This window comes from Schistocerca cancellata, chromosome 7 (assembly GCF_023864275.1).
Source record: "Schistocerca cancellata isolate TAMUIC-IGC-003103 chromosome 7, iqSchCanc2.1, whole genome shotgun sequence".
Lineage (NCBI taxonomy): Eukaryota > Metazoa > Arthropoda > Insecta > Orthoptera > Acrididae > Schistocerca > Schistocerca cancellata.
Window position 1 is genome coordinate 377,041,922 of NC_064632.1, and position 23,869 is coordinate 377,065,790.

General features: G+C 42.3%; 1 protein-coding gene across 1 annotated transcript in view; it reads right to left on the reverse strand.

Moving 5' to 3' along the window:
- The window catches only part of LOC126092185 (low-density lipoprotein receptor-related protein 1), a 772,271-nt gene that overhangs the window by 344,429 nt on the left and 403,973 nt on the right, over window positions 1-23,869 (reverse strand). Inside the window, exon 3 of the mRNA XM_049907661.1 lies at window positions 21,008-21,130. Within this exon, the coding sequence (XP_049763618.1) occupies window positions 21,008-21,130 (123 nt within the window). The remainder of the gene's footprint in view (window positions 1-21,007; window positions 21,131-23,869) is intronic.

The following is a 23,869-nucleotide window of genomic DNA, read 5'->3' on the forward strand; positions in this document are numbered from 1 at the left end:
AGGGTTGTAGCCTCTCCCCGAAGCTATTCAATCTGTATATTGAGCAAGCAGTAAAGGAAACAAAAGAAAAGTTCGGAGTAGGTATTAAAATCCATGTAGAAGAAATAAAAACTTTGAAGTTCGCCGATGACATTGTAATTCTGTCAGAGACAGCAATGGACTTGGAAGAGCAGTTGAACGGAATAGACAGTGTCTTGAAAGGAGGGTATAAGATGAACATCAACAAAAGCAAAACAAGGATAATGGAATGTAGTCGAATTAAATCGGGTGATGCTGAGGAAATTAGATTAGGAAATGGGACTCTTAAAGTAGTAAAGGAGTTTTGCTATTTGGGGAGCAAAATAACTGATGATGGTCGAAGTAGAGAGGATATAAAATGTGGACTGGCAATGGCAAGGAAAGCATTTCTGAAGAAGAGAAATTTGTTAACATTGAGTATTGATTTAAGTGTCAGGAAGTCGTTTTTGAAAGTATTTGTATGGAGTGTAGCCATGTATGGAAGTGAAATATGGACGATAAATAGTTTGCACAAGAAGAGAATAGAAGCCTTTGAAATATGGTGCTACAGAAGAATGCTGAAGATTAGATGGGTAGATCACAAACTAATGAGGAAGTATTGAATAGGATTGGGGAGAAGAGAAGTTTGTGGCACAACTTGAGTAGAAGAAGGGATTGGTTGGTAGGACATGTTCTGAGGCATCAAGGGATCACCAATTTAGAATTGGAGGGCAGTGTGGAGGGTAAAAATCGTAGAGGAAGACCAAGAGATGAATACACTAAGCAGATTCAGAAGGATGTAGGCTGCAGTAGGTACTGGGAGATGAAGAAGCTTGCACAGGATAGAGTAGCATGGAGAGCTGCATCAAACCAGTCTCAGGACTGAAGACCACAACAATAACAACAGTAAGGATATTAACAGGAATCCAAAATACATTTCACAAAACATTCACCTATTAAAATCACTACAATAGTAGAGATTACAAGTGTGCAAGGACAAATTGTGGCATGGAATGGAAATGTCAAACTAAACCCAACAATAATGCACCTCCTTCACTGGAGGAAGAAATTCTGTATGCATTTTCTCAATCATAATTCATATACTGAGAAAAACAAACACATAATAACAATCACACTTAAATAAATTTTGCCACTAATTTCATTCAGTAAATTTATAATACTGTAAAAGCAGAGACTTTAATAATAATTAAGAGATCCTTAGTGGCAACGGCACATTAAAATAAGGGAACTATTACAATCCAATGATTACCTTCAATTACATTCCCAACATACCTAAACCTTAAAAGCAATGTTCCTTATGCTTAACTTAGTAAAATATTAATGTCAGAATCAAATAAGTGGCATAACACAAATAACCACAACAGTGTCACTGACATTTTGCAGTTAGTATGTCTGCACATCATAGGCTGTTTGTAAGTGCTTCAATGAACTTCAAGTTGACATTGTTCCCAGTTTGTTCATTCAGTGTACAAACTGCATCAGTATACTCACAAATGGTTGGTCATAAACATTTCCACAACTTGGGTTGTTGACTCAGTAGCAAGATACCACACAGAAGCAATCACATAAATGAAGGCTTTGCAATTCACAGATTTGAAAAGTGTTATAACACCATATTCCTCTTGTTATTCGACATGCTTACTCAGCAGTTTGTCTCTTAATCTTTTCCTGAGCTCCTTGGTTCACTGGCTGCAATAATGCCATTTATTAGGAATATAACCTGTTGTCCATTAATGAACTTTAGCTTTCTGGCTATCACCAGCATTATTATTTGAACTCTTACTTTATTATGAGTACATGTGTAATATATCTTCGGTGTGATGTACACTATATGAAACAATGGTGTGTCTACATATGTTCTCCTATCATATTTTGACTCCTCCCATATTATGTTGTACACTACATTGAATGGATTAACAAGGATACAATGCAATACCGGTACATTACATTGGGTAACAGATATTTCACTTTGGCGCCATCAGCCATTGTTACTCCATCATACGGCAAACTTTCTTTTAGAAAATCTTTTACACTTGTCACAAGGACCAGTTTTAAAAAAGTAAACAGTCTATCCACACATTATTTTGCGAGTTGTAAGACACTAACAAGGAGGGACGATTCAATTGTTTTTAAAGCACTTTGATTTTTTGATTTCCCTATTAAAAAAAGCGGGATTTTGTAATTTCCCAGACACTTAATAGCAAGTCAGTGTTGAGAATCTATTCTTATTACATACTTTTGCAGAATTATAATTTGAAACTTCGTGTCTTATTGGGTGGCATCTGATAATAAAGGCTTCGTTCGTGGGCGTTTTAAACTTGTCTAAGGAAATGGACAGGAAATGAACATTTCGATTTCTTTTTCCAGCAGCTACTGTCTCGCCTGAAAGGCTTTGGCTATAGTAGTCAGTGACAATTGATAAACCGAATATCACTCTCAATGTTTTCACAAAACCAGACGAAAAAGATATCATTTAGGGAATCATTCTTTGCTTTTTCGGTTACCCTGCGGCTTTCTAAAGTTTTCTGACACAACTTTTAAACAAAAGTCTTCAATTTTTTTCGGTTATTCTTCCAGTCCGACACGGTCAAAGTTCCCGAGACCAAATCCAACATCACTGTTTCCTATAAATTTCCTTTACTCGCCCTACGCAGTGCATGTAACTTTTCGCCCATGGGTAGTACCACCTTCTTTCCCTCGGATGTTATTTTACATCTGCAACAAACGGAGACAATACTGTATTTTTCCACTGAACATTAAACTCGTCTTTCTCTCGGATGACATTTTACATTTGCAACAAACGGAGGCAATATGGTATTTTACCAATAAACTTTAACTCGTTAACTGACACTGTGTCATCATCCATGTATGGCAATTGGCTGCCTCTAAATTTAATGATTGTCGTCTACTTATTGATGCCTTTTGTTACTCCTAGAGTATCTAATTAATACAGTGTAGATACTGAACAAAAATAAATAAATAAAACGATCAAGATAAATAGGAGAGCCTTACTAATGGGGCTAGATAAGCGAGATCCCCCATGTTTTTACTGACAGCTACTTTTTTGTAAGCCTGGATCTTTTGAATGGTCAACCTGAGTCAGCAATAGAAGATTGGTGTTACCACAATATTTCCCAAAGTTACTTACGGAAGAGGGTATAATATGATACACAGGATGAAGGGAAATTCGTGTACTCGGGCTTCGCAGTGCAACCCTCACATGCCAGTGATAATGTCTCTCACAAAATTTCGTCCGGCGAGTACATCTGGCAGAAAAAGGACGTTAAAGAGTGGCAATCTGGCAACACTGTAACCACATGTATGGTAGCTACCTCTGTCAGCATATAGTCTTTGTGCTGTACAGTTGGTGCAATTAATTGCGTTTTGGTTAAATGCAGCAAGTCGATGGTTCGATTCCGGGTTGAGGCCTATGTTTTTTGTTTGGTAAATGTAGTGCACGTGGTACGGTATCAATTTCACAAGTACCTCATCCACTAGATGCGAAACCTGTTTTCTTTGTATCCTCCTCCAATGGTCCCAGAGATTAGTAGCAACTATTTTCTTGCCTCGTTCAGGTCCATACATTTCGTTAGGGCCTTACGTTACCAATAGGACTACCAATGTGCTTTGCGAATAATGCCCAAACTCGGTTACTATTTGTATGTGTTATCACCATGCCTTTCAACACTGAGTCTGGTAACCGCATGCTGTTTAGTACGTATTTCAATGCGTTATTACTATTATTCTAACGGTGGGATTGTGGAAACATCACGTCTGTTACCGTTAGGGACACAGAATGTACTTCGAAACAGAACATTTCACAATAGGCGATGTCGGCATGAATCGTGCAGAACAATATCTGTCAGAGGAGTAATGCGCATTACATGGACCATGCGCATCTTTAGCTTCTCGAAATTGATATTTTTTTGTAGTTATTCTGTCCTATGACAGGTCATTTGCTTCAACAGTCTATTTCTTATTTGTATAACCACGTATTTGTTACGTTCAGAGTTACAAAATGTTGTAAATTTAGGATACTTGTGACGTTAGAAACGGCGTATATTACAGTATGAAATGTCAGAATGATATCAGCTAATAAAAAAAAGCGCCCAAACCCAGGATCGAATCCACGAACCCCTGCATGCTAACCCAAAACTTTATCCCTGCACCAGCTGTGCAGCACAACTGAAGTATCCTGACAAAGCTAGTTACCGTACATGTGGTTAGAGTGTTGCCATATTGCCACTCTTTAATTTTGCGAGAGGCTCTTTTTTTTCCGCTGGCATGTGAGGAGTCGCGCTGCGAAGCCCGAGTGCGCGAATTTCGCTTCACCCTGAATAACGTCCCTTTAATTTAGCCATATATGAGTGCATATCGCTTAGTCAATAAACTATTGTTCTAATAAACCAGTAAACAGCGTAAAGTATCTGATCAAAAGTATAAGAAAACCCCACGCAGTGCGGAGTTGACGACTAGTTGTCACGAGAAGTGGCCAGTATGAAATGGGGTAAAGAGTACTGTGATGTTAATAGAGAAGTGGTACCAACTGAGTGGATAGGTCAGGAAAGCTGAGTGGCTTCGAACGTGGGTCGTCATTGGATGTCACTAAAGTAACAAGTCCATTAGGGAAATGTCAACCTTTCTACAGTGCCCAAGTCGACTGTTGTGATTGTGAAATGGAAACGCGGAAGACTGTGAATTGCAAACGCCAGGTAGACCTTATGACTGACGTGCAGAGATCGCCAAGCATTGTGGAAGGTGCTCGTAACAGTCGCATGAGAGCAGCGGAAGGAATCATTCATGCGTTTCAAAGTGCTACCAGCGGTCCAGTTAGCACAATGATTGTGCGTAGGAAGTTAAAAAATGAGGTACAATGGTCGAACAGTTACTCATAAACCACACATTTCTGTAGTCCAGGGATTCCCAAACTTTTCCTGAGACGGACATCGTGGTACTTTGATGGAACACCTCTTTTATTTTGAAGTTCACTATAACTTTAAAAAACGAGAAAAACTTGTTTCTTTCAGTGATTACTTCAATTTTAAACCACAACTAGCAACACTGAACTCAAAATAAAATTTTAAAAATGTTTAAAAAATTAGAGAATATGTCAAAAAAGAAACGGCATTATTGCTTTTTGTGGAGCACTTACTCACTTCCCGCAGAACGCCCTGTTGTAGTCAGAGCTGAGTGACGCCTGAGGTGTCGTGAAGAGCGATGCGACAGGACAGTGGATGACTGGAAACTAATGATCTGGAGTAATGGAAGGGTTTGGGTTTGATGAATGCCAGTGGAACGTTATCTACCACCACGTGTAGTGCCTACAGCGAAGTACGGAGGACGTGGTATTACAGTACGGGAGTGTCTTTCGTGGTTAGAATGTGGTCCCCTACTTGCGCTCAAGAAAACACAAAATATCCAAGAAAAAGGGTATGAACATTTTACGGCACTGTGTACTGCGTACAGTACATGAACAGTTCAGAGACGATGACTTATTGTATCAGCATAACAATGGACCCTGTTATGAAGCAGCATCCGTGGGGCAATGATATGTAACATTCCTGAAATGGTCTGGCCTGCCCAGAGTGCTGACCTGAATCCAATGGAACACCTTCGTGGTTTTTATTTATTTTAATTTATTTATTTATTTATTGTTCCGTGGGACCAAATTAAGGAGAAGTCTCCATGGCCATGGAACGAGTCAATACAGGAAATTATAACACGATTGTAGAAACCGATAAAATGAAATATAAGAAACACATTCAGGCGACAAGTCGTAAGTTTAAATAAAGAAAATCAACAATGTAACACTGGAATTTCCTTAATTTTTTAGCTCTTCCAGGAGCTCCTCGACAGAATAGAAGGAGTGAGCCATGAGGAAACTCTTCAGTTTAGATTTAAAAGTATTTGGGCTACTGCTAAGATTTTTGAGTTCTTGTGGTAGCTTATTGAAAATTGATGCAACAGAATACTGCACTCCTTTCTGCACAAGAGTTAAGGAAGTGCATTCCACATGCAGATTTGATTTCTGCCTAGTATTAACTGAGTGAAAGCTGCTAATTCTTGGCAATAAGCTAATATTGCTAGCAACAAACGACATTAAAGAAAATATATACTGTGAGGGCAATGTCAGAATTCGCAGCCTATTGAATAGGGGTCGACAAGAGGTTCTCGAACTTACACGACACACAGCTCGAACAGCCCGTTTTTGAGCCAAAAATACCCTTTTCGAATCAGAAGAATTACCCCAAAAAATAATACCATACGACATAAGCGTATGAAAATATGCGAAGTAGACTACTTTTCGTGTTGAACTGTCACTTATTTCAGATACTGTTCTAATGGTAAATAAAGCAGCATTTAGTTTCTGAACAAGATCCTGAACATGGGCTTTCCACGACAGCTTACTATCTATCCTAAAGCCTAGGAACTTGAACTGTTCCGTCTCGCTTATAATATGCCCATTCTGTCTGATCAAAATATAGGTTCTTATTGAATTGTTAGTTACAAACTGTAAAAACTGAGTCTTACTGTGATTTAGCATCAAATTATTTTCCACAAGCCACGTACTTATTTCATCAACTACATTATTTGATAATGTTTCAATATTACACACAAGATCCTTCACTACCAAGCTGGTGTCATCAGCAAACAGAAATATTTTTGAATCACCTTATTGAGTTAGAAGGTCGACTTCGCTCCAGACCGCAGCATAAAATATTGCTACTCTCTCTGGTTTCGGCTCTTAAGGAAGAATGGTCTAACATTCTTCCACAGACTTTTAGATACCTTAGTGAAAGAGTCCAGAGCAGATTTCAAGCCGTTATACACGCGAAGGGTGACGCACCCCATACGGAAGTCCACTAACAGGTGTTCGGATACTTTTGATCGGACGGTGTATGTATTACCGGCACAGCGAACTGGTTACCTGGCCAGTGGAACAGCAACGTCGTTTTTACGCCTGAGAAGCAGGATGGGGAGATAATGGTAGCATACATACCAGTACTTTCCGAGTGAAGCGCTGTTACACAGTACACATCTGTATGCGCCACTGAGTGAGGTGTTCATTTAGAACCAGAACAAAAACAGAATGTACACTATATCTCACCTCGGTTACTAACGAAGCTTCACTGACAGTATCCGCAAAGCTACGACGGGCGTTTAGTAACTAATGCAACACTTTTTCTTTCTGAAAGCAGACAGTTTTTATTCAGAATTCCAGTACGCCATATTTTCGCCACTCTTTTGGCAACAAAATCCTATTTTTCAACATAATCTCCTTTCAATGCGACGGCCTTACGAGCCCTTACTGGGAGGGCCAATATGTCCGCATGATACCACTCTGCTGGTCGAGTCAACGTTTTGCAACAACAGCCTCTCAATCACACATGTATTGCTTCCCGCAGAGCGCATCCTTCATTGGGCCAAACATATGGAAGTCGAAAGACGCGAGATCTGGGCTGTATGATGGATGTTGTTGTGGTCTATCAGTCCTGAGACTGGTTTGATGCAGCCCTCCATGCTACTCTATCCTGTGCAAGCTTCTTCATCTCCCAGTACCTACTGCAACCTACATCCTTCTGAATCTGCTTAGTGTATTCGTCTCTTGGTCTCCCTCTACGATTTTTACCCTCCACGCTGCCCTGCAATACTAAATTGGTGATCCCTTGATGCCTCAGAACATGTCCTACCAACCCATCCCTTCTTCTAGTGAAGTTGTGCCACAAACTTCTCTTCTCCCCAATCCTATTCAGTACTTCCTCATTAGTTATGTGATCTACTCATCTAATCTTAAGCATTCTTCTGTAGCACCACATTTCGAAAGCTTCTATTCTCTTCTTGTCCAAACTATTTATTGTCCATGTTTCACTTCCATACATGGCTACACTCCATACAAATACTTTCAAAAACGACTTCCTGACACTTAAATCAATACTCAATGTTAACAAATTTCTCTTCTTCAGAAATGCTTTCCTTGCCATTGCCGGTCCACATTTTATATCCTCTCTACTTCGACCATCATCAGTTATTTTGCTCCCCAAATAGCAAAACTCCTTTACTACTTTAATTGTCTCATTTCCTAATCTAATTCCTTCAGTATCACCCGACTTAATTCGACTACATTCCATTATCCTTGTTTTGCTTTTGTTGATGTTCATCTTATACCATCCTTTCAAGACACTGTCCATTCCGTTCAACTGCTCTTCCAAGTCCTTTGCTGTTTCTGACAGAATTACAATGTCATGGGCGAGCCTCAAAGTTTTTATTTCTTCTCCATGCATTTTAATACCTACTCCGAATTTTTCTTTTGATGGATAAGGAAATACAATCAAATTAATTTTATGAGCTCCTCTCCCGTGCGCGCACTTGTATGAAGCCTTTTGATGTCATGGAGGAAAAATTCGTTTGCTTTTTTGCGGCGAAGAACACGCTGAAGAGATGGGGAGAACGAGCTTGTTTGCGCGACCTTGTTGCGATGATGGCAGATGCCTCGCCCAACGACTCACCGTGCTTTTGTTCGCTGTCAGGTCTCTGAAACCATTCTGCAAGCGACTATCAGTACTGCAATGTTCTTGTTTTCCACCAATGAAACTCAATGACAGCTCTCTGCCTGGAACGCACTCGGTTAGAGACGCAATTTTGAAGGCTACATATGGCGTCGCCACCTATGAAACTACAAAGGCTGAAGCGGGAATATTCCAAGACGTTCCACAACACATTCCACAGTTTTCAACCGAAACTGGCCGAGAAAAAAATGTATTGTATTACTTATTGAACGCCCTAGTACAGGGCTTCACAACTGGCCGGTTTTGAGCGCGAGTACTCGCGTCTGCTCAGGCACGTGCTCGCGAGCAGGTGCAAGGTCGCGGAGTAGGGAGGGAGGGGAGGGAGGGGAAATGCGCGCGCACGTTTGAATGTGATCTCGCGTTCTTAGCAGATTTAACTAGCCATCTGAATGCTTTGAACATTTTACTACAAGGTAAAGATCTGCTAATTACTCATTTCATAGATCGAATACGAGCTTTTAAAATGAAATTGACACTTTGGGTGAGTCAGCTGGAAACAGGAAACCTAGCTCATTTTCCTAAATTATCATCCATGCAAGATGTTCACAAAGACTGTGAACGTTATTCACATAGTTTAGTTGATCAGCGCTCTCAAGATCTGACAGCACTAGACAGTGATTTTGATCTGTTCTCTCCATATTCAGCGAATATTTAAGAGATTCGTCCTGAGCTGCAGCAAGAAATTATTGACCTGCAGTGTGACAGAGAATACAGAGACAAATTTCAGAACAAGAAAAACATTTTGGAATTCTACAGACACTTCCCTCAGGATAGATTTCCTCGTTTGCACAAACTGGCGGCTACAATAATATCAATGTTCGGTTCCACGTATGTTTGTGAACAACTGTTCTCTGCAATGAAATGTAACAAGACGCGCGTGAGAAACGCATTGTCTGATCGAAATTTAAACTGCACGCTGCGCCTAAAATGCACAAGAACAATTACTCCGAACATAGACGCAATTGTAAAGGGCAAAAAGTACAAGATAACCGAGAATGCCACACTTCAGTGACACCTTTCATTGTGTAACAGTTCACAAATTAATGCGAATGTAGAGGCATACACTAAGCTAATAAAATTATGTGGCATGTGTACATTCTCCTTTATTTGTTTCATTTGTCGCAGTAATAATTCGTGAGTGATATACCTGCAGGTGGCCGCGGATTTACATTGACTGGCGGCAGCTGTTGTGTGCCCCACGTGACTTTCCCCACTCTCCGCTCTGGTCCGGTAGTGGGGGTAGCGTGCTCGCGCCTTGCTGCTCACAGCTTGCTCCGCGAGCACGTATGTTGTGAAGCCCTGCCCTAGTATCTTCCACAGTGATGTCGCTATTTTTCACAGCCGTGTCTGTTTATTCGTCATCTGTTGTTTGAGTAGTGGATAATAATCGTGACTCTGTTAGAATCCATGCCGAATTTATCAGGGCCAGTTCAAGCCCCGAGGGACACGACACACTGCTTGGGGTGCCAAGTCGAGAGGGCCGCCACAACTGTATAATCTCTACACAGGATGTATCACAGTGAGTAGCAGCCGCTTGAGGGTGCGAGGCGTGCTCAAGTACAAGATTTCTATACAATGCGTATCATAATTAGTAACAAAAACTGACATGGGTAAAAGTGTACAAGGCACAAGCTGCGGGGAGGGGAGGGGGGGGGGGGGGATGGTGCCAAAAGATAAGTCGCTTGTGTAGAAAAGTAGTCTCGAACCAGCCCTGAATTTTACTATACAGGGTGGTCCATTGATCGTGACCGGGCCAAATATCTCACGAAATAAGCGCCAAACGAAAAAACTAGAAAGAACGAAACTTGTCTAGCTTGAAGGGAGAAACCAGATGACGCTATGGTTGGTCTGCTAGATGGCGCTGCCATAGGTCAAACGGATATCAACTACTTTTTTTTAAAAATAGGAACCCCCATTTTTTATTACACATTCATGTAGTACGTAAAGAAATATGAATGTTTTAGTTGGGGTACAAAGTAGGAGCCTCCTAGAAGATTGTGAGCCTAAGAAAAACACAATCGGGCGTACCCTGGAAACGGTGAAAGATTTCACCGGCTAATCCTTCTAACACCAGATCAAGTTAAAGTCCAAAACCAAATTAACATCAAGATGCAACGGCCTTTATCAAGACCACCCCTTGTGACGATCTCGACAAATATTGAGGGATTCTCTAGTCATAAGAGTGTTTTATTAGCAGACATGTGCTATAAGGCATTTATGCTTATAAATGCTGGCCCTGATAAATTCGGCATAGATTCTAACAGAAAATGTTCAAATGTGTGAAATCTTATGGGACGTAACTGCTAAGGTCATCAGTCCCTGGCGGCAGCTGTTGTGTGCCCCACGTGACTTTCCCCACTCTCCGCTCTGGTCCAGTAGTGGGGGTAGCGTGCTCGCGCTGCTCCGTGCTCGCGCCTTGCTGCTCACAGCTTGCTCCGCGAGCACGTATGTTGTGAAGCCCTGCCCTAGTATCTTCCACGGTGAAACACACCGGGGAGCCACCAGCCACAGACCTAAAATAGCAGGAATGGATTTGGCCATTGAAAGACCTCACGACAAGTATGGGAGTGCGATTTTCATCAGACCCGGGCTCTACATAACATCAGCCGCAATGACAGAAGTAAATAACATTGAAGTACTTACCATTCGTGTGACGTCTGTGTACAAACCACCAGATGTGGACTTTTTTTCCATGAAACAAACAATTTTACATATGACCATATTGATTTTGTCATGGGCGATTTCGACTGCCATGGTGAAGCATGGGGATATAATGAGACTGATGAGAATGGTGTACAGCTTGAATCCTGGGCTGACACTAATGACCTACAACTCATTCATGACCCAAAACAGCCAGCATCGTTCAACAGCAGAAGATGGAGAAGGAGCTATAATCCTGACAACATCTTTGTGAGTAGCAAGTCGGCAGCACAGTGCATGAAGCTTGTTGAAGAACCTATCCCAAGTACACAAGACAGACCCGTCATTTGCGTTGTGAATGCCATGGTTAAACCAGAGGAGGTGCCTTTCCGAAGACGGTTTAATTTAAAAAATGCAGACTGGCAGAAATTTAAAGAGCAATTGGACGAAGAGATTGAGAAAATCCCTCCTCGACCAGATGAGTATGGTAGATTTATCGATCCTGTGAAAAGGATCTCAAGGAAAAACATCCCAAGGGGTTGCCGTACCCAGTACATCCAGGATCTGACCGGCAGCAGCAAGGTCTTACTTGACAGGTACCAAAAGCTGTTCACTCAGGACCCCTTCAGCGAAGATACGATGGAGGCTGGGGAGGAACTAATGCAGGCTATTGATGAGGATAAGAGATCACGGTGGTGCAAACTAGTCGAGAATCTTGACATGAAACAAAACAGCAGAAGTGCATGGAAATTACTGAAAAACTTAAGTGGGGACCCAACTAACCACCAGCAGAAGAACAACGGGGTAACAGCAAATCAAATTGCTAGCCAACTTCTGAAGAATGGGAAAACCAAAGGGAAAAGAGAAAGGGAAAGAGTTATACCCCAAGAACAAAAAGATTACGGACGCCTCAATGCTTCATTCACAGCAACCGCACTGGAAGACGCCATTCAGAGTATGAAACTGAATAAGGCCGCTGGAACTGATGACCTTAGAACGGAGAAGATAAAACAGTTTGGGCCCAAAGCTCGAAACTGGTTACTACAAATGATGAACACCTGTATTAAAGAGCTGAATATTCCAAAACTATGGCGGCAGGCGAGAGTGGTGGCTTTAATAAAACCTGGCAAGGAGATAAAGGACCCCAAAAGTTACAGACCAGTGTCACTACTATGCCATCTCTATAAGATACCGGAGCGGATGATTCTCAACCGGGTGGCAGAAACTATAAATGGAAAGCTCATAAAGGAACAAGCCGGTTTCAGACCAGGAATATCTTGTTGTGGGCAAATACTTAATCTGACGCAACATATAGAAGATAGGTTTGAAAAAAAATTAATAACTGGAGCAGCTTTCATAGATCTTCCTGCTGCATACGACACGGTAAACCACAGAAAGCTATTGCGCAAATTATATCACCTCACAGGGGACTGTAGGTTGACGATGGTTATTGGTAGTCTTCTGCAGAATCGAAGATTTTATGTCTCCCTAAATGGTAAGAACAGTAGATGGCGACTGCAGAAGAATGGCTTACCGCAAGGAAGTGTACTTTCTCCCATCCTTTATAATGTGTACACTAATGACCAACCTATACCTCAAGATGCAAGACTGTTCGTATATGCTGATGACACAGCTGTGGTGGTCCAGGGGTCCAATTTTGATGCAACATCTGGAAATCTCTCTAGAGCGCTTGAAGAACTGGCTCAATACTACGACGCCAATCACCTCAAGCCAAACCCTGACAAAACCCAAGTATGTGCTTTCCATCTGCGCAATAGAGATGGTGGAGTTGAGCTCGACGTTACATGGCAAGGTAAGAAGCTAAAGCACTGTCCAACACCTAAATACCTTGGGGCTGTAGTTGACAGAACGCTTTCCTTCAAGCAGCATTGCCAAAACACCAAGGCTAAAGTCTGCTCCAGGAATAACATCAACCGCAGGCTAACAAACTATGAATGGGGAGCTCAACCATCAGTACTGAGAACATCAGCACTTGCTCTGTGTGTTTCTGCAGCAGACTATGCAGCGCCAGTATGGGAAGCATCTGCACATGCTAAACAGGTTGATGTAAGTGTAAATGAGACAATGCGAATTGTTACAGGCTGTCTCAGACCCACACCAACGGGTAATTTGTACCGACTTGCTGGAATTGCCCCATCCAAGATCAGAAGGCAGGTGGCAGCAGACGCTGAGAGAACAAAGAAAGAAACAGATTCTCGACACCCACTGAATGGGCACGTCACTCAGGCTCGGAGGCTTAAGTCTAGAAATAGCTTTATTGCAAGAACTAAGATCCTTGACGGTTCACAAGAAGATAATAGAGTCCGTAAATGGGAGAATGAACAAATCGCACTGCAGATAATACCAAAAGAGCAAATGGCACCTGGAAACAAACTTCCTTATACAGTGTGGAGAGCACTAAATAGGCTGAGGGCTGGTGTACCCAGATGCAAAACTAATCTGTGCAAGTGGGGACTGATGACTAACGGTGACGACGTTCTTTGCGGATGCGGAGAGGTGCAAGACGAGGCACATCTGCTCATGTGCCGACTACTGCCGGAGCCCTGCAGATTTTGTGACGTGCTGCAAGCCAACGACAAAGCCGTAGCGGTGGCTAACTATTGGAAAAATAAAATTTGATCTGGACACGGAAAAGTGAAATAAATGTTTTAGTTGGACCACTTTTTTCCCGTTGTGATAGATGGCGCTGTAATAATCACAAACATATGGCTCACAATTTTAGACGAACAGTTGGTAACAGGTAGGTTTTTTAAATTAAAATACAGAACGCAGGTACGTTTGAACATTTTATTTCGGTTGTTCCAATGTGGTACATGTCCCTCTGTGAACTTATCATTTCTGAGAACGCATGCTGTTACAGCGTTATTACCTGTAAATACCACATTAATGCAATAAATGCTCAAAATGATGTCCGTCAACCACAATGCATTTGGCAATACGAGTAACGACATTCCTCTCAATAGCGAGTAGTTCGCCTTCCGTAATGTTCGCACATGCATTGACAATGCGCTGACGCATGTTGTGAGTCGTTGTCGGTGGATCACGATAGCAAATATCCTTCAACTTTCCCTACAGAAAGAAATCCGGGGACGTCAGATCCGGTGAACGTGCGGCCATGGTATTGGTGCTTCGACGACCGATCCACCTGTCATGAAATATGCTATTCAATACCGCTTCAACCGCACGCGAGCTATGTGCCGGACATCCATCATGTTGGAAGCACATGCCATTCTGTCATGCAGAGAAACATCTTGTAGTAACATCGGTAGAACATTACGTAGGAAATCAACAACCATTGCACCATTTAGATTGCCATCTATAAAATGGGGGCCAATTGTCCTTCGTCCAATAATGCCGCACCATACATTAACCCGCCAAGGTCGCTGATGTTTCCAGCCAGCGTGGATTTTCCGTTGCCCAATAGTGCATTATTATGCCGATTTACGTTACCGCTGTTGGTGAATGACGCTTGTCGCTAAATAGAACGCGTGCAAAAAAGTCTGTAATCGTCCCGTAATTTCTCTTGTGCCCAGTGGCAGAACTGTACACGACGTTCAAAGTCGTCGCCATACAATTCCTGGTGCATAGAAATATGGTACGAGTGCAATCGATGTTGATGTAGCATTCTCAACACCGACGTTTTTGGGATTCCCGATTCTCGCGCAATTTGTCTGGTACTGATGTGCGGAATAGCCGCGACAGCAGCTAAAACACCTACTTGGGCATCATCATTTGTTGGAGGTCGTGGTTGACGCTTCACATGTGGCTGAACATGTTTCCTTAAATAACGTAACTATCTGGCGAACGGTCCGGATGATGATACCGAGCAGCATACATAGCACACGCCCGATGGGTATTTTGATCACAATAGCCATACATCAACACGATATCGACCTTTTCCGCAATTGGTGAACGGTCTATTTTAACACGGGCAATGTATCACGAAGCAAATACCGTCCGCACTGGTGGAATGTTACGTGATTTCACGTACTTATACGTATGTGACTATTACAGTGCCATTGCATGACTTGTATTCAAGGTCATCCACTTCACCTCCCGTCCCTAGGCCTATCCATATACCTAATAATGGCTTCCAGTGTCAGATTACACTTGAACTTAAGAGGGGGTATAATGATACACCTGAAGCTGTTGCACGATGTATATTCAAGGTCACCTCCCACCCGACCCACAGGCTTGTCCACTCACATGCATCTGTAGGTTTCATAGTGAGAGGGTCCATCAGTTACAACTTGTGGTCATATCTCGTGTTACTACAGGGCAAAGTAACCAGTGCTAGCTATATTGTAAAGGATTTGATCCCTGCGCCCCTACCATTTCTTCGACAGGAAGATGGTGTGCGTTTTCAGTAGGACAATGCACATCCATATACAACAGCTGCGTCGAAACGTGCTTTTCATGGTGTATGACAACTGCCCCGGCTAATAAGATTGCCAAATCTCTTGTCAGTTAATAATGTATAGGACATGATGAAGCGGGAACTTACGAGTATTCTCCTGAGCCTGCACAAAACATTGTCGAATTGCAATGAAAGGTAAAAGGTCCTGGAACAATCTATCACAGATGCCATCCACCACAATCGTCTGCGTGCTAGAATGCATGCCTGCGTTGCTATCAGAAGAGGACGGGGTGGGGGCTGCACTGTGTATTGATGCGAGTGTTTAGGCAGTTCTACTGTGACATATATGTTTCATTTGGTCTTAATTTCTTGCTTTATATTCGTAGAATGATGAACTATTTGACGCACCACCTGAATAAAATTGGCCTGGTTCTTGAGGGTGTTCCATTTATTTCTGGCAGTGTATATAAAAGTATGCATGATGAAACATTTAACGTGGAAGTATTGTAGCAAAGGCAGATGACCTTTATTCGACCAACACCTGAGTCCTGTTCCTCAGTTTTGGGAATAGAGGAGATCTAAAAATGACAATTTTAGAATTTTAACTCCTCCAATATAAATTTCTGTGCATGCCAATGCCTGTGCTGTATACACTCCCAGTTACATTAATGTGACCACCTGTCAGAAGCCCCAAAAGCACCTTTTGCAGTTTGAGCCACTGACAGATATGCAGGAAGAAAGTCAATGAGGTTCTGGAACGTACTGCCAGGAATGTGGAGCCATGCCACCTCCAGAGCTACGGCCAGCTGCGCTAGGTTTCTTGGTTGAGGATCCAATAATGTGAGCAGCCCAAGTGAGGCGATCCCACAATTTCTCGAATGAGTTTAAATAAAGGAAATTTGCTGACCAGGAGAACCTCATCCTGGTGCTCTTCGAAACACACACGTAAATGCAAATGTGCAGAGGAGAAACAAACTGCATGTAGGTGTGGGAATGTTCTCCAAGGATAGATGCATACTTGTCTTGATTCATTGAGCTTTCCTGAATGACGAGACCACCAACAAAACAATTCCCAGACCATAAGGTGCCTTCTTCCGGCCTGGATCCTTCTGACGATTGCCGGCCTTTGTGGCCGAGTGGTTCGAGGCGCTTCAGTCCGGAAGCGCGCTGCTGCTACGTTTGCAGGTTCGAATCCTGCCTCGCACATGGATGTGTGTGGGGTCCTTAGGTTAGTTAGGTTTAAGTAGTTTTAAGTCTAGGGGACTGATGACCTCAGATGTTAAGTCCCATAGTGCTCAGAGCCATTTGAACCATTCTTTGTTTTCTGACGATTGTTGCAGGGTGTTTTGCTTTCAGGCGTCTCACACCGTACCCACCAAAGGCTATCTGTCTGACGGAGCATTAAACGAGACTAATCTGAAATGCACAGTTGTCGCGACTCAGTGGACATCCAGTTGTGACACTGGCGTGTAAATTCCTGCCTTCTTCGCTGACGAACAAGTCAGCACGGGTACATGAAACAGGCTGCTGCTGTAGACGCCCATACATAGCAATGTTCACTGAACGGTCGTTCAGGAGGCACTGTTGGTAGATGCTTGGTTCACGCAGGTGGCCAGTTGCTCTACAGTTGCACGTCTATTCGCCTGTACACATGTCTCCAGTCGTCGTTCATCCCTGTCCGTGATGCACCACAGCTGCCTCAACGCCGGTTTTGGATAGCACCATTTTGCAGTGCACGGTATAATTTAACCACAACAGTTTATAACATTAGCAGTTCCAGAAATGCTTCCACCCTTGTCCAAATTACAATGATCATAGCGCCATTTTGGGGTGCACGGTATAATTTAACCACAACAGTTTATAACATTAGCCATTCCAGAAATGCTTCCACCCTTGTCCCAAATTCCAATGATCATAGCGCCATTTTGGGGTGCACGGTATAATTTAACCACAACAGTTTATAACATTAGCCGTTCCAGAAATGCTTCCACCCTTGTCCCAAATTCCAATGATCATAGCGCCATTTTGGGGTACACAGTATAATTCAACCACAACAGTTTATAACATCATCCGTTCCAGAAATGCTTCCACCCTTGTCCAAATTACAATGATCATAGCGCCATTTTGGGGTGCACGGTATAATTTAACCACAACAGTTTATAACATTAGCCATTCCAGAAATGCTACCACCCTTGTCCCAAATTCCAATGATCATAGCGCCATTTTGGGGTGCACGGTATAATTTAACCACAACAGTTTATAACATTAGCCGTTCCAGAAATGCTTCCACCCTTGTCCCAAATTCCAATGATCATAGCGCCATTTTGGGGTACACAGTATAATTCAACCACAACAGTTTATAACATCATCCGTTCCAGAAATGATTCCAACCTTGTCCCAAATGCCAATGATCATAGCGCCATTTTGGGGTGCACAGTATAATTTAACCACAACAGTTTATAACATTAGCTGTTCCAGAAATGCTTCCACCCTTGTCCCAAATTCCAATGATCATAGCGCCATTTTGGGGTGCACGGTATAAGTTAACCACAACAGTTTATAACATTAGCCATTCCAGAAATGCTTCCACCCTTGTCCCAAATTCCAATGATCATAGGGCCATTTTGGGGTGCACGGTATAATTTAACCACAACAGTTTATAACATTAGCCATTCTAGAAATGCTTCCACCCTTGTCCCAAATTCCAATGATCATAGCGCCATTTTGGGGTGCACGGTATAATTTAACCACAACAGTTTATAACATTAGCCGTTCCAGAAATGCTTCCACCCTTGTCCCAAATTCCAATGATCATAGCGCCATTTTGGGGTACACAGTATAATTCAACCACAACAGTTTATAACATCATCCGTTCCAGAAATGATTCCAACCTTGTCCCAAATGCCAATGATCATAGCGCCATTTTGGGGTGCACGGTATAATTTAACCACAACAGTTTATAACATTAGCCGTTCCAGAAATGCTTCCACCCTTGTACAAATTCCAATGATCATAGCGCCATTTTGGGGTGCACGGTATAAGTTAACCACAACCGTTTATAACATTAGCCATTCCAGAAATGCTTCCACCCTTGTCCCAAATTCCAATGATCATAGCGCCATTTTGGGGTGCACGGTATAATTTAACCACAACAGTTTATAACATTAGCCATTCCAGAAATGCTTCCACCCTTGTCCCAAATTCCAATGATCATAGCGCCATTTTGGGGTGCACGGTATAATTTAACCACAACAGTTTATAACATTAGCCATTCCAGAAATGCTTCCACCCTTGTCCAAATTCCAATAATTATAGCGCCATTTTGGGGTGCACGGTATAAGTTAACCACAACAGTTTATAACATTAGCCATTCCAGAAATGCTTCCACCCGTGTACAAATTCCAATGATCATAGCGCCATTTTGGGGTGCACGGTATAATTTAACCACAACAGTTTATAACATTAGCCATTCCAGAAATGCTTCCACCCTTGTCCCAAATTCCAGTGATCATAGGGCCATTTTGTGGTGCACGGTATAATTTAACCACAACAGTTTATAACATTAGCCATTCCAGAAATGCTTCCACCCTTGTCCCAAATTCCAATGATCATAGCGCCATTTTGGGGTGCACGGTATAATTTAACCACAACAGTTTATAACATTAGCCGTTCCAGAAATGCTTCCACCCTTGTCCCAAATTCCAATGATCATAGCGCCATTTTGGGGTACACAGTATAATTCAACCACAACAGTTTATAACATCATCCGTTCCAGAAATGATTCCAACCTTGTCCCAAATGCCAATGATCATAGCGCCATTTTGGGGTGCACGGTATAATTTAACCACAACAGTTTATAACATTAGCCGTTCCAGAAATGCTTCCACCCTTGTCCAAATTCCAATGATCGTAGCGCCATTTTGGGGTGCACGGTATAAGTTAACCACAACAGTTTATAACATTAGCCATTCCAGAAATGCTTCCACCCTTGTCCCAAATTCCAATGATCATAGCGCCATTTTGGGGTGCACAGTATAATTTAACCACAACAGTTTATAACATTAGCCGTTCCAGAAATGCTTCCACCCTTGTCCCAAATTCCAATGATCATAGCGCCATTTTGGGGTACACAGTATAATTCAACCACAACAGTTTATAACATCATCCATTCCAGAAATGATTCCAACCTTGTCCCAAATGCCAATGATCATAGCGCCATTTTGGGGTGCATGGTATAAGTTAACCACAACAGTTTATAACATTAGCCATTCCAGAAATGCTTCCACCCTTGTCCAAATTCCAATGATCATAGCGCCATTTTGGGGTGCATGGTATAAGTTAACCACAACAGTTTATAACATTAGCCATTCCAGAAATGCTTCCACCCTTGTCCCAAATTCCAATGATCATAGCGCCATTTTGGGATACACAGTATAATTCAACCACAACAGTTTATAACATCATCCGTTCCAGAAATGATTCCAACCTTGTCCCAAATTCCAATGATCATAGCGCCATTTTGGGGTGCACGGTATAATTTAACCACAACAGTTTATAACATTAGCCATTCCAGAAATGCTTCCACCCTTGTCCCAAATTCCAATTATCATAGCGCCATTTTGGGGTGCACGGTATAATTTAACGACAACCGTTTATAACATCATCCGTTCCACAAATGCTTCCAACCTTGTCCCAAATTCCAATGATCATAGCGCCATTTTGGGGTGTACGGTATAATTTAACCACAACAGTTTATAACATTAGCCATTCCAGAAATGCTTCCGACCTTGTCCCAAATGCCAATGATCATAGCGCCATTTTGCGGTGCACAGTATAATTTAACCACAACAGTTTATAACATTAGCCATTCCAGAAATGCTTCCGACCTTGTCCCAAATGCCAATGATCACACCCTTGAACGTCTGATAAATCGCTTCGTTTTCGCCTTACACAATGATTACACTTGACATTAAAGTTTTCTGTGTATGGTACCGCGTCATAATGTATAAAACTACTGCTGCTAGAGAAGAACCGTTTCGGCTAGCAGACCATTAGGCCCAGAAGAAGGCAGCAGCAACCGTGGCCGCAACGTTGGTTTTTCTCCAGCGGCAGTAGTTTTATACATTATGACGCGGTACCATACCCAGAAAACTTTTATGTCGACTGACTCTGGCCGCAGAAGCCTGCGCAATTATAACGATTACGCATCCCCCAGAGATGTTTTATATAGTCTCCACTGACAGTGCTGTCACCTGCCACCTATGAATGTGTCGTTGACGTCGAACATAGGCCTGGTCACATTAGTGTGCCTGCACCGTGCATGACAGTTGCACATCTCAGCTCTGCGATTTGCTCGCTACTGGTAAGTCGTTACAAGTAGACAGAAAGAGGAATGAGAACTTACGGCATTCTGGCGGCTCGTCGGACCCGTCAGCGCAGTCCGGATAGTCGTCGCAGTGCCACCTGCCCGGGATGCACGCGCCGTACTCGCACTGGAACATACCCGGCGCGCAGCTCTTCGGCGATGCTGCAACAAAGAAGCGGTGGCGGCTCAGAACGTGATGCACCGGCTGTCGAAGGGCTGGAAGACAACGGGACCTGCTACCAACGATAACATCGCTGATGAGGTAGAGAATGTACGCAATGCATAGAGAAAGGCATATGCATTCGGCAGAATTACATAGTTTTGACGAAAACACACACACACACACACACACACACACACACACACACACACACACACACATATATATATATATATATATATATATATATATATATATATAATTCAGAAGACCTGCACAGGATCAAGACTTGGTGTAGGGATTATGCAGACTGAGATGAAGAATGAAAATTTGTACCGAGGTCGGGATTCGAACTAGCCGGGATGCACCAACCACTACGCCACGCTGCCAACAGTGGCCTTGTACTCGTACAACGCCGGCCCGAGTGGCCGTGCGGTTCTAGGCGCTTCAGTCCGGAACCGCGCGACCGCTACGGTCGCAGGTTCGAATCCTGCCTCGGGCATGGACGTGTGTGGTGTCCTTAGGTTAGTTAGGTTCAATTAGTTCTAAGTTCTAGGCGACTGATCACCTCAGAAGTTAAGCTGCATAGTGCTCAGAGCCATTTGAACCATTTTGAACCTTGTACAACTGCACGGACTGGTCCAGCACGCCTCCCTTCTCAGTCCAAATACCCATTCACGCCTCAGCCCAGTTCATATTCCCACTAATGAGCAGGAGACCCGGGTTCGAATCGCAGACTCGGTACAAATTTTCATTCGTTGCTTCAGTCTAAATATACACATCATAGAAGTTTGAGACTTGAAAACGTCTCCGGAACCATAAAGTCTCACTCGAAAACATAAATATGATAAGAAAAACTAATAGGCATACAGCAAGAATCTAATTTGTAATTCGCAATGTTGGTAAATTGTAGCGAAATTCAGAAGACCTGCACAGGATAAACACTTGGTGTAGGGATTGGCAGTTAACCCTCAATATAAACAAATGTAACATGCTGCGCATAAATAAACACAGAATTATGTTAACTGATTCTTCCGTCAGTTGTTGGTAGAACGATGCTGTGGTAAAAAATTGAACAGTAAAGAATAATAATACATGAAAAGCGCGATATAATTAGTTTCTCCACGTCTGCATGATGCTACTGACGTCACAACAGTTTTTCAGTTTGACTGGTCGAATTTTTAGACAGTCCAGTTTGTACATAATTCAATCTAATCACTGTCACGAACAATGATGAAGGTGATGAAATGACGAGGACAATACAAACACCCAGTCTCCAGGCAGAGAAAATCGCCAACCTGAGCGGGAATCGAACCCGGGACCCCGTGATCCAGAGGTAGCAACGCTAGCCACTAGGCCACGAGCTGCGGAAGGTCGAATTTGACGCCGCTTCACTACAGCATAACTTTCAGATATGCTTGATAATGGCCTAATATAAAAGCCGAAACCAGTCGTGTGAACCTCTAAAAAAAGCAACTGGAGCGGCGTTCTATTAATAAGCAGTATATTATCTATGTTTTACAGGATTAATTTTTTCAAGTTGGCCAGTTTACAGCTTACGAGGCCATCATAAGACTTTAACTGACTATCGTCGTCAAAGAAGTTACAATATTTGTGTACAACTTAGGCAAAAATATTACTGATCTAGGCTGAGGCACAAACATCCAGTAAATGTCATCCTTGACGACGATGTGGTGAAAAATTGAACAATAAAGAAATATAAAGAAGCAAACAGGAAAAACATTAACAGTTGCTGTACAGTAGACTACTGAGACAAAAAGCAAAGGCAACACAACATGTTTGGTTTAACAAACAGTGTCTGCAACTATTAATGTTTTTCCTGTTTGATCTTTTATAATTTTTTTAAAATTACATTACCACTGCTCTGTCAATGATGACATTTACCGGAAGTCTGTGCCTCAGTCTAGATCAGGAACGTCTCTTCCAATGTTGTATACAGACTTTGTAACTTCTTTGGTGACGATAGTCTTGCAAGCCGAAAACCTGTTAACTTGAATAAATTAATCCTGTAAGACAAATCTCACATCTCGAAACATCAATGCATTCATAAGGCCAAAAACAAATTGTATTCCTAAATAACGCAAAAATTGGCCTAAAATTTAATACATTTTCTGTCAAAAGTACTCTCTGTCCCAATGGTTTCATTTTGATAATACTTAGAAAAGCACTAGTAAAGACTTAAATTTACTTTGCATTGGCTTTTGTTATACTTAATTTCATTGTCAATGGTTTCATATGACCGCTACAAAAAAAGCGCATGTTAGGATCTCCGACAATCATGTAGCATAATCTCCACGCCGACTGTTGCTTTGAACGCTATAAGTGACTGCTACAATGTACTACATTCTAGAAGTAGTTGCACCGCTAAAAGTGTCTGCTTTGCAATAGTATCTTTGGTTACATGCGAAAGGCTGTGGTGCTTCAAAAAACAAATTAATAAAATGTTGGTTTCAGGCAGAAACAACTGATCTCGAAGCGCTATATGAAATAAAGAGCTGGTCATCCGGACGATTCGGCGGTGCGTATCTCGTCACTGAGGCGTTTGTCAATCCTATTCTCGAATACATCTGTTATGGTATGTCACTTTTCTGGATCTGTACATTTGTTTGATTTTCTGTTATCGTGTAAGACGATTCTGGCTTAGGATCACGTTCTTGCCGTCGTGACGATCAATGTGTACATTTTCAGCCATCGACTTCGTGTCGAAATTAGTTTACACC